This window comes from Patiria miniata, unplaced genomic scaffold (assembly GCF_015706575.1).
Source record: "Patiria miniata isolate m_02_andy unplaced genomic scaffold, ASM1570657v1 HiC_scaffold_2, whole genome shotgun sequence".
NCBI classification, from domain to species: domain Eukaryota; kingdom Metazoa; phylum Echinodermata; class Asteroidea; order Valvatida; family Asterinidae; genus Patiria; species Patiria miniata.
In genome coordinates this window covers 13784127-13796363 of record NW_024037058.1, presented here as the reverse complement: position 1 = coordinate 13796363, position 12237 = coordinate 13784127, and the positions used below count along the sequence as shown (strand labels likewise).

The window sequence follows — 12237 nt, the reverse complement described above, 5'->3', positions numbered from 1 at the left end:
TCAATTGAATACTGCAGGGCGTTAATTTGCACTGTCGGGAAAGTGCTGCTGGCCAGCACCATTGTTTTTTTAAAAACTGGTGGCTACTTGGGATGGGACACATTTTACAGAACAGAAGTGTATGCTGTACAAGATGACAAAATGGGTTGGTCGACATTTCACTTCACAACTATGTTCAGCCTAATACCAGAGATGCACGGGCAAACAACCAAAAATTCATTCAAGTCAGTCACAAAGCAAGGGCCTTCCAAGATTCATTCTCCGCGTCAACTGTTAAACATGGGAACTCACTCTCCTCGGCTGCTGTGAACAACGCAACTCTAGCTGAATTCAAAAGACATATCAGTAATCTATACAAATGAGGTTCATTACAAAAGTAGCGAACTCTAATACTTAAAACGTACTTTAGAAAACCATATTGAATAAAATAAAACAAAGAAATGTGATGTAAACTTGCCCTCTTCCAGGTAGAAGGCACGTCTTGACGAACGGGTCGGCCAGACCGTTGATATCCTTGGGGGCCAGGCCGCGGCCCCGCAGTATGCCCACGCTCAAGTCGCCCGTTCGCTCGTCGTAGTCTAACTGGATCTGTAGGGGGTCACAACGAGACAATGCTTTTCAGAGGGCCCTCCTCGGTAAAGATCATAACTGCAAAGTTTCAAAGCTGCTACATGAAATGATCAAACGGCTGGACTGGTAAGGCCGACTAATGGACTTTATTCAAGGGGTCAGCCATATTGAATTGAAAGCGAGGTAATCTTTCCATTTTTGGAATTGCGAGTACAAATGAAAGCAATGTTTCTCCAAGTTAATTAGCCATTAATACCAGTCTACTTTGATAAATATAATAATATAATTCTTTTTGTTTAAACACATCCTAATGTTTCAGCAACATTTAAACAAAAATTGAAATTGAGGCTTTAAACGCACTCCAATCATAAAATAGTCTGTCACCATCCAATTTAACAGTTTACAGTTTATAAATAGGATTCAGGGAGCAATATCGAAAATGGCTTCCTTTGAATAAGGTCGTCTATGGAGGGCTATGCGTTAGACCTATAGTCTCCCTTTTTCGCTAGTCAAGGTTTATTATTGTATTTCTACTCACCTGAATTTCACCACTTATCTTCTTATTCCTATCTCGCCCCTTCCTCTGTGAACAAATCAAACATGATATTTCATTATACAATCAGTTTTCATCTGTTCCCCCTGAAATTCCCTCAAAACTGCAAAGGTTGCACTCCTGACATTTTACATTATTATGAAATCAAGCACACCGTGAATAACAGTGGGATTTATAAAGCGCACGTATCCCCCAGGACTGGTACACATGAAACTTTCCAAATACAGCTCCCATGAAACAACATGTCGTTACACCAAATCTCAAAACCTCTGCGCATTTCAAAATAAACTAAATATCACAATGTGCTAAAACCATCAGCCATAACGACACAAGTATTTCATCACAACAATGACTTCCATTACCTTCCAAAAAGTAAAATGAAGTTAGAACAGACAGATTTGATACAGCTCCGTCTCGAGCACCTTTTAAGGAACTTTCAGCCTTAAACATAATAATTATGGACAAAAACATCTTCTCAATCAGTAAACAGAAACCTTCATCGTCCTTTGGTGGCAATTGTTCTTCGGCAGGGGAGCTCAATAAATGCCTACCTTGGGCGATGAGTTATCGGTATTGGCAGAGGTAGTGGGAGAACTATACACATATTGAGCCTTGGAGATCCCTTCAAGACGTTCAGACAGCATCCGGGGATCAACGCCATTGCGAATTGCCTCTTCTTCGAGTGACTCTGCAGTTTTTATTACACAATGAATAACTGAGTTACTGACGCAAGGCAATAATTAAAGTAGCTTTTCAAGCGGCGGAATGATAACATTCGCAAAATAGAATAATGAACGATCGAATATCAAAACCGCCCCTGGATCCGCCCCTGGTCTGAAACTGATGTTATGAAATAATTGTCCGTCGACAAAGGATGCATAAAAGATGCTCAGATCAGGCAAAACTGAAGTCGAATGCATGGAGGCCCTTGCAAAAGCAAAACAGGCACAGAAATGACAGGCACTGAAAACAGAAAATGTCAAAGTAGATGCGCAAGCCAAGAGAACATTTGTGTATGGGCCTACACGGGCAAGCAACCTAAGTAAATCATTCACCTTCTTCGATGTAGTGCGCCGGGTTGCTGGTGGACCGTGACCGGGGCGCGCTGTCGTCTGGCGGCCTGCTTCGTTGCCTCGGGGATTCTAATAAATTTGTGCCACTGAAAAAAGATGAACAATTCCGTGAAAGTCATTATTTATCTGAAAGCCCTAGTTTTTTTTAAGGGACACCGTTCACCAAAAACGTCAAAGAATAATTTATTTTAGTAATTATAAAACCCTTCCAGCCAACTCTATAGGCACTCGATCCAAGAGACATTTCTGGCACCAAGCCACAGCACTGGTGAGTGATAAGGGTATGTAGTTCTCAAAGCTGTGTTGTGGGACAATCGAGTCCACTTTTTGACGGACTCAAACTCGGACTAGGATTTTTCGGACTAGGTTTTTGGGGACTCGGACTCCGGTGTTATCAGCCTCAGCCGCTGTGATTCTCGTGTAAGGTCAACGTGCATCGTTTTCTTTTTGCTTCATCAATCGGAGTTTTAAAGTTATATACAAACTCAAAAAGAATGTATTATAGCATGTCGGCCATCAACCTAGCTATTACAGGGAAGATACAACATTTGCAAACATCAAAAAACGAAATGATCAAATTATAACGAAACATCTTACTGGACTATTAGTGAATGAGAGTCTAAAGCATCCTGTAAAATCGTTGATCCTGGCGTGCTCTAATGTCAGTTTCAAGAAAACTTGTATTTTTCCAACGCTGGTCGGCCGACCATCGCTGGAGAAAACTGGCTTTTTCCAAAAACTGCTCCTAATTTTGCATATTTAGTTATTACGCATTTTCTTTGCAATTGATTACACATCTGTGAAGGGCTACAAGCCTGCTAGACTGATTCTTTGGCCTTACAATCCCCCATAGTCTATAAATGGTGACGTCTAATCTTAAGTGGGGTCAGGGAACCAGACTACAAGAACATGGTTGGTTTTCTTAGATTGTCCAGCATCTCCGAACCCAAAACGTGAAACAAGTTTAACAATATTTTCTATAGCATACTAATCCTCCAAGTCCATTTATTTTTGAAACTTGCAGCAAAAGCAAAATGTTGTATATTCCCTTTAATAACCCAACCCCTTAATGGTAATAAAGGGTTAGGGCTACAAAGGCTGCAAATATCTTGGAACCGCTGGGGTGACGGACCAGGTTTAATATTGTTGGAGACTTGTTATAAAACTAAGAGCTTCCAATATCGGAGACGTCCTCGTAAATATTTCACAACGGTTGAAGAAACATATGGAGACTATGGAGTCTAAGTGAATGCAATCGCATGGGATTATACATACGCAGTTTTATCATGTAGCCTACGAATTGTTGAATTGTAAGAATTCGCTGATCTCTAATAGGCCTATTTCCATTTTTCCCCCGCAAAATGACGATTTCAATGAAACTTGTTGCATTTTGTATTAATACTGCATTAATAGGACAAGGAGGACACGGACTCGATTTTTTTGGACTTTGACTCGCAATTGGACTCGGATATTTCGGACTCGGACTCAGATTCGTTCTCGGATTTTTCGACCTCGGACTAGGACTCGGCCTCGGACGGAAGGACTCGGACTCGGACTCGGATGTGGGGGACTCGACTACAACACTGTCTCAAAGACATACAAAGGGTCCCGATACGATTGATCACTAGTATAGTGCCCCATCAAATACCAAGTTGGCTACAGAACAACTACAAGAATTTGAAAATAATACGAACAGTGCAAGTGCGGAGGCTTACCATTTGACAACTACTTCTACATCGCCGTCGGCCGTCCTAGTGATTCGCTGTACTTCCTCGTACGTCCGTCCTGTCAGCGGCATGCCACACCACTCTAACACTTGATCACCTTCCCGTAAACCTAATCGTCAATATGTTGAGCGATTTGTAATATTCGGCATTTAAAAGTATCGTCTTTGAGTTAATACAGAAAAACTTATTTTAGCTCGAACAGGAAGTGTTATCTATAGCTATGCATTTTCCTGGGGATTTTCTATTTTTTTTTTATCTACTATAGGGTGGGGAGGGGTGGATGGTGGCTGACCATCCCCTTTTTGCGTGACAAATGCTAATTGTTTTACACTTCTACTGGAAAATGACACATTTCTTTCATGAAATAATATTGAATATGGTTAAATATATAGCATCATTGAGACTTTTTCCACGAGTCGGCCATATTACATTGAAAGCGAGGTAAAATCTTCATAATTGGAACTTGCGAATAGAAATCAAAGCAATGACACAAAGTTAATTACAAATTGATACCAGTCTGCTCTGATGAATAATTTAAAATGTGTGATTAAACATACCCCAATGTTTTAAGCCCCATTAAAACAAATATTGAAAGTTAGGCTTGGGACGTAGTCTGGCACCATCCTATTCAACAGTTTACAATTGATAAAATGCATTCAGGGAGCACGATCAAAAATGACTTCCTTGTGAATAAGGTCTCGGTTCCCCGCCTCAACCCTCTTCAAAAATCCTGGACTTCAACATCTCAGCACCCCTTTTGACAAATCATGGGTTTTTAATACTTCAAATATTGAATAACGGTCAAAAGCGAATTTGTTTTGGATGTCATCTGGTACACAATCATGTCCCATGATCTCGTTCCAAACCGGGAAAGTATCAGGTAGGAAAGATGTGTCATTGGTAGAGAAACCAGTCACTAGACCTTGTCCTAGGGCCCTTGTTAACTATGACTGCCCACATTCTGACGATGATTCAAACCAACCTTCTCTATCTGCAACCCCGCCCCGCCGTATCTCGGCAATGTAGGCCACCAGCTGCTCCGACCCTGGTATCCGTTTGCCGCCGATAATGCGCATACCGATGCCGTGGTTCCTGCACTTCTTATCGTTGGGATCCCGCGGGAGACGGAATCGTCTGGTGGGGAACTGGTAGTCGGCACGTGATATGTGGCGTTGCTGTATCAAGGAGAGACACAGGAGGCGTCCGATTATGCATCTTAATTTATTATAACAATGTGTTATTGTCGATGAAATTGCAATAATGATGCAGGACAAGCAATGGCTTAAAAACGACATATGCCCGTCTTCAGTCCTTGTTTTGGTACGTGTTTTTTTTTAATGCAAACTTCGGGCCAAACCAAACGCCAAACCAAACCAAACGCAACGGACACAGACAGGCTAAAAAAACGTGCGTAAAGTATACGAAACACCTGTAGCCAAGCAGTGTAGCCTGGGTTCTGACCATAGAGGGCGAGTGTTGGGATTTGGGTGGGGGAGGGAGAGTTGGGTGGTACATGCTTTTTTTTATATTGAACATGGTCCCTTGAAGGACTAACAAATTTCCGGGGGGGGGGTACTGCCCTCACTTTCTGCATTGTTGGAGCGTATACCTTGAGCCTTTCTTTTCAGGCAATGCAATATAAGATACGAATATCGTTTACTCACACAATTTTACCTAAATAGGCCTAACCGCAAAGAATGATTGCTATGCTATAATCTCAACTATGTTGTTTCATATTAGGTGAATAACTTTAATAAGTCTCCATCCATACCTGCATATGGCGAGATCCCCCTGGCACACTTTGGTAGATGGCTTGTCGTCGTCTTTCGTCTTCGTCATCGCCACTGTCGTCGGCGCGACGTGTCCACTCGCTGGCCTGCATTCTGTAGACCTGGTCCCCGTAATAGTAATCTGGAGTTGACAATATATCAGAATGTGAAAATCCAGCAAATGATCAACAAAGCATTTTCCCACAATGTAATCATTAACAGTTGAAGTTAATTCCGTACGGTTTCCGTACAACGTACGGCCTACAAACTACAACCCAAAACACACGTTTGGATCCTATGAACGAAATGAACAGCTATGGAAAATTTGGTAGACTGATTGACTTAACATTTATAAGTTCTTAAAATAATCAGATCTTAAAAAAAGTAAATTTTGCTGGGAAAATACCGTTATAACGCAGTTTCATAAGCACTGAATGCTGCTGTGATACATACTTGATTAATGCTTCTTTTGATGTTGAAACATTAAGTTATAGTAGGCATTTCGGAAATGATTTTGGAAAACCTTGTTGATTAAAAGTTTTCGTGAGGAGAAAGAATTTTCAATGAATCTACCTTCAGGGGAGGCCTGTCTTCTCTCTGACTGCAAGACTCTGGGAAGACTTCTAGATCGGGGTCCCGCTGAAGATCGGTCACTATTCTTCGAGGTCTTTGACAGATCCTCTCCTGAATGGTGATGCTGACGGCGTCTGTGATCACGGTGCGTGTCTCGATCACGATGAGAGTCACGATCACGCTCCCGGATTGGACTAGGACTGATGGTGCGGGCGCGCTCACGGCTTGAAGACGATGGGATGTCTTCTCGTGATCTGCTGTGCTGGCGGTGATGGTAGTCACGTCCACGGTCAGCGTACGTGTCACGATCACGGTCACGTTCTTCAGGCGAAGTCACATCCTCCCTCGACCGATTGTGTGGACGACGGTGAGAGTAGTCATGGTAGTCACCGTCCCGGTAGTGTGCTGCAGGGGAAATTCGACCATGGGACCCAGGGGACGCGCGTCCTTGATCACGGTCCCGCCGCGTGGCAGGGGACGTGCGACCGTGATTACGGTCCCGCTGCGTGGCAGGCGACGTGCGACCGTGATCACGATCCCGCTGTGTGGCAGGCGACGCGCGACCGTGATCACGTTGTGCGGCAGGAGACGAGCGACCGTGATCACGTTGTGCGGCAGGAGATGTGCGACCGTGATCACGCTCCTGTTGGTGATGGCGTTGGTCACGGTGATGGCGAGTTGATTCCTCGGCGATTCTCCGCTCGTCTGCGCTGCGACGTCGTCTGGTGCTACCCTGTGAATATAATCACAATGTCAAAGAGGAATGTTTATTACCGCTCAGCTAGGTTTGTTTTACAAAGAGGAATTCCACACCGACAAGGGTGATCAATGAATATGCGGCTTGACATTGTGCACTTTTTTGCATATCTGCAAACGTATGTTATGTGCGGTATGCAGAATATACATAACTTGCAGACATAAGTGCCTTTCAAATATAAACTGTTTATATTCTATTTAGGTCAATCCACAGTAAATAAAATATGTGGGGTTTTCCAAAAGCATAACAATATTCATTGTTTGTTTGAAATTTACACACCCTTTTATCTTTTTGAGATTGGTCCAAGTTAATGCTTATTTCCATGTCGAGCTGAGTGGAGATGCCATTTAGAAAGTAAAAAGTAGTAGTCTGCATATTGTTGTGATTAAGCAAATAATTTTTCTACATATATCCACCAGAGAGAAATTATGGAAAGCCGTATTTCAGTAATTCCATTGCGCATTACGATATATAATCCAGCACAATATTTGTACCTCTTGTTTAAAAACCATTGACAATAAAAATATAACATGAAGTACAAAGTACTGGTTGTTTTTATGGTTTGTTTGAATCATACGGTCGCTTAAAAGAAGACTGCCGGCTCACGAAGTGTATACGAGATTGCTAAACAAACATATTGGGATGTTATTCTTCATGTTGTGTTGTTAAAACGTAATTCTGTGTGCCTCAAAGGAAGCTGTTTTAGTATTTGAAAAGCGACTTTGAACCTTTCAGTCCGTCTCTCTATGTACCTGTACAAGCAAAGTGATACATGTTGTTCCACAAAATACCTAACAGTCGAAAACCAATTAATATAGGTATAATGCATGTGAGTTTTGGAATATTTTCAAATTACCTCTTATAGTCAGATACCCAATCTACCATACAAACGTTATTTTACTCAAATCGATGCATTGGAACAAACGCTGTATACTTCATCGAAAATCGTCTTGGGCCACTTTCCTTGAAAGTGAGAAAGCGCAGTAAGAGAAACACACACAGGATTTATTTCCTTTTATAGTAACGTGTGTTTTAATCTACCGGCTTCGATCTGTAGACTTGAAAACTGAAAAATTGCCCAATTGCTTTTTCAAGTTCCTTATTGTGATTGCTGTATCTTTTGTCCAAACGAAACCAACTAAAAAGCATTTAGAAGACCAATTATTCAACTCAGCAATACATTAGACACGAATTTGAATACTACTCAAACCTTTCTGAAAACATGCCCGATTTGACTGGAAAACCTGTAAAAAAAGAAGGCTTCCAAAAACAACAGATGGGCATTTGTCACTGATAAAGTATTAGTCGAGCCGACGACATGTACGCGCTATAACTCCCAGTCAAACTGTTATTGTAGGTCCCACTGTATTGTAAACAGAAACCACGTTCGACGAGTGTCCACACGGCATACAACACTCATCGATACAATATACAACTCAGAAACAATTTTCGCATATACGAAAGAGGAAACCAATTCAAAGCCAATGTTGATCTTTCACTACCTTGAAAATAAAACCGTTAATGATACATGTTTATATACCGTGCGAAACGTATTATACTCGTCAATCTGTCAGAGACTTTCCACGTTGAGTATCTAATATATTTTGCACTCCGATTCCAACCATTGCAGTGGGGACGCCACTGAACTTTTTCAGTTCACACAATTCACAAATCAATTTCAATTAATTTCCACCATTCTTGTTCAGTACGTGGCTTGGAATTAATCGTTACTTTAACCAATACAATACATTCCCTGTGATGACTATCCCCAAATCATTGCAAACCGTTATGTTTCAAATTTATATTCTCTAGATCCTGAAAACCATTTGCATTGAAAGACAAGACGCGATGCTAATATGAACAGATACTACATAATTCCCTTGCTCGCGATGACGCTGATCGCGAGACACAGTGAGCGGGATGTACACGTGCATTGAAAAAACCCTCATTACATTGCAAAGTCACTAAACATCGGGTTCGTGTTCGACCTTTCCCGAGTCCGAGTGCAATAGCGGGGTGCCCGGGCACTAAGTCCTTTCAAATTGATGCAAAAAATTCGTTTTCACTACATGTACTAATTTGAAGGTAAGGGTCTTTGGAACAATTTTGGTTCGACGGCAAGCACTCAGAGATTATTTTTTGGGGGCCCATTTTTAATGCAGATTGGCACCAAAGAGACACATGACAAAATCCTTTAAAACTTGGCCCAAAAACTACGGGGGGGGGGGGTGATAATTCAAAACTCACACACCCCACCCCCGCGCAACCAAATCTAGTTTTATTTTTAATAAATACAATTAAGTCATGCAGGTCCTAGTCCGATTGAGTCACAAAGGTCGAGTGCGATAGTCCGAGTCACGATTCACCTTTAATATACATGTATATTGGAAATTCATTTTTGAGGTACTGTTAAAACCTCACAGTGTAAATGTTTCCATGTTTTCACAGCTTTTCTGTAATTGAACTAGAACTACATGAATAACATGTCAAATAAGACCAGGCACCGGTGTCTGGAAAGGATATCCAGGTACCGAACAATATCAAGCTTGTATTTACGTCTGGACGCTGTGTTACATGTTTCGACAGACACATCTGGAGTGTTTTCATACAGATAATGATGTAATATTTAACCACTGAAATTCGGAAATAAACAAATTTGCCCAAAAAGCAAAACATGTTTTTACGTGGCAATCGTGATTTAAGAGGACAGTGAAATCGGGGCATACATAGCACTTCAGGACCTGTACAGGGTTAGTAAAAAACAACAAACGAAACCGAAATGTTGGGACCAATGTTTTAGTGAAGTTCTGCATGTAGCACTTTCAAAATGTAGGACATGTAAACGAAATTCATAAGCTGTCTTTTAGTGCAAGAATCATTCTAATCACCGAAGCAATTTTCAAGTTACAGATTTTTCAACACAACCACCGTTTTAAAGTTCTGTCCGCGGATCACAAAAATGTAAGTGCTCTTTCAGCAAAACGAAAACCTTTTGTGATCCGCAGACAGAACTTTAAAGCGGTGGTTGTGTTTACAATTCCGTAACTTGAAAATGAATTGAGTTATTTGAATGATTCTTGTACTAAAAAAAGCTGACAAGTTGGGCTTTTATATCCTAGATTTTAAAAGTGTTACATGCAGCACTTTTGGGTTTTTTGTTTTGTTTACTCACCCTGTATGTATCAACTGTTGCATTTTGTGCAATACCTTTCATACCTTTTACAAAAAAAGGACAGACCGACACATCGGACATATATAAGAGAGACCGACATTCCGGCAGACCGACATCAGACAGCATTGGATCTTCTAAATATAGCATGGCTGGTTCAATGGTTTTGCCATTACTGGGGCCTCTGCAGTTATTGTGCTGACTGTAGTACTTTGGTGCCGAGACTGGTCCTATATTAAACCTGAAGTTCTTTTGTTTGATATCAGTGACTGTTTGACTGTGTGTCCAATTCTCTCACCTTGCTGCTGTCGGAGTAGCCAGCCTCGTCGTCTTCAGACAGCGCTCTGTTAGAGCCCACGCTCTCGACACTGTCTTGCCGATGGGGGCGCTTTTCACGCGAGGAGGACCGCTCGAGTCTGTTAAGACGTTTAAAAGTACGGGAAGAAAAGACCAAAGAGGTTCAATTATACTTACCTACCAGTTGTGATTTTATATGGATTTTTCAAACATTGTTGAAAACAATGTAATGCTTTTCAAAATGTTCTTATTTCCTTTCCATGGTTTAGCTTTTAACTAAATAGAAAAAAAAATGGAATGCATGCCTAAACATGACCAAATAGGGAAATTTAGCCATAATAAAAGAGGACAGTAGAAATTATGATATTTTTAGGCGACCTTGGCAAAGGGAATCTGTTTATTTAATTTGTTTATTCTCTTTTTTTTTCACTGATGCCTTTTTCACCATTCTTTGTCAACGTGCACGTACACCCGTGCATTACATGTATATGTGACACCAGCTATCCCAAAGTTCAGCTATTGAATGCATGAAGAGTTCATTCTTTAAGACATGTAGCAACGAACGCATGTTTAATTGGCATGTGCATTGAACGATATTACCTATTTGATATTTTTTTCCATGTGTAGAATATTTGATTTAATTTCATCTCACCAGATACGATATAATATAAGAAAGTACACTCACAATTGCAAAATTTATAATCTAATGCACATGCCATCAAGGACTCTCAAGGGACTCTATGTTCTTATTGAACTCACCTGTCTCCCCTACCAGCCCTCGTCTGCCGTTTCCCATGCTCCGTTCCACCTTTCTGCAACCTAGTCTCCTCATCAAGCGGTAATATCAACCCTTGCTGATCCCTCTTGATGACCGCCCTTTCCCTCTCGGTCAGCTGCGGCGTGGACATAGATACCGTCTCCCGGGCGCCTCGGCCCTTGTCCCGCGCAACCGTCTCCAGCGATCCGTACCGCCGGCGCTCGGCACTGAGCGGGGAGCTGTCTCTGTCTCGCCGGCGAGCGATTTCGTCCAGGCTCTGGCTCAGCTTCACCGGACCCTGCAAGGGTTTTGTCACCGAGCCGGTACCGGTACTCTTACCGTCACCGCCGCTGGCCGCGGACCACTCCACGCCCCGTCTGATCTTCAGCTCGTCCAGTCGCTTGGCAGAGTCTTCCATCTGTTTCTTGCGGCGTTCGATCTCCCGTCGAAACTCTTTCTCCTGCTGCTCTCTGATGCGTTTCTCAATCATTTCGCCTTCGCGACTGAGACGATCCACCTCCTCGGGCTAATTATACCAAAATGAGATTGATATAAACATTCAAATCAAGCTATATGTCAAAGAGATGTGCTCAGAACCCTCTGATAGGAAGGTAGCGTTGATCATGTTTCACTCCTTTTCACGCCAATTTGGAATGAGTGATTGTTGCCCTGATTAACCAATTGAAGACTCCCTGGTTGCTACTAGAGTGACCACACGAACCATTTACAATTCAATAATTGATCCTCTGTGATGGGTTAGAATCTTAGAACATGTTCCCGGTGTCTAACCATGAAACTAAAACATATCTAAGTTCACAGAAATGAGAAACTTTGATTTTCACTGGGATTTTTTTAAAAGTAGCTTAGAGCTCTCATGTTAACGGATGTACTTAGATATAAAGAGCTTTTGGCTCATTGTACCTTCCTAAGCCAACTGAAATAGGCCTATATCTTGTCACAATGACATTGTCGTGGTTGACCCTGTTGATAAT

General features: G+C 41.8%; 1 protein-coding gene across 1 annotated transcript in view; it reads right to left on the bottom strand.

The window, feature by feature from the left end:
- Positions 1-12237, bottom strand: part of LOC119726383 — a 97934-nt gene that overhangs the window by 28242 nt on the left and 57455 nt on the right. Inside the window, exons 7-16 of the mRNA XM_038198037.1 lie at positions 11248-11771; positions 10490-10607; positions 6266-6998; positions 5695-5834; positions 4906-5098; positions 3912-4032; positions 2179-2282; positions 1675-1811; positions 1109-1153; positions 458-588 (exon numbers count right to left, since the gene is read on the bottom strand). Of these exons, the coding sequence (XP_038053965.1) occupies positions 458-588; positions 1109-1153; positions 1675-1811; positions 2179-2282; positions 3912-4032; positions 4906-5098; positions 5695-5834; positions 6266-6998; positions 10490-10607; positions 11248-11771 (2246 nt within the window). The remainder of the gene's footprint in view (positions 1-457; positions 589-1108; positions 1154-1674; positions 1812-2178; positions 2283-3911; positions 4033-4905; positions 5099-5694; positions 5835-6265; positions 6999-10489; positions 10608-11247; positions 11772-12237) is intronic.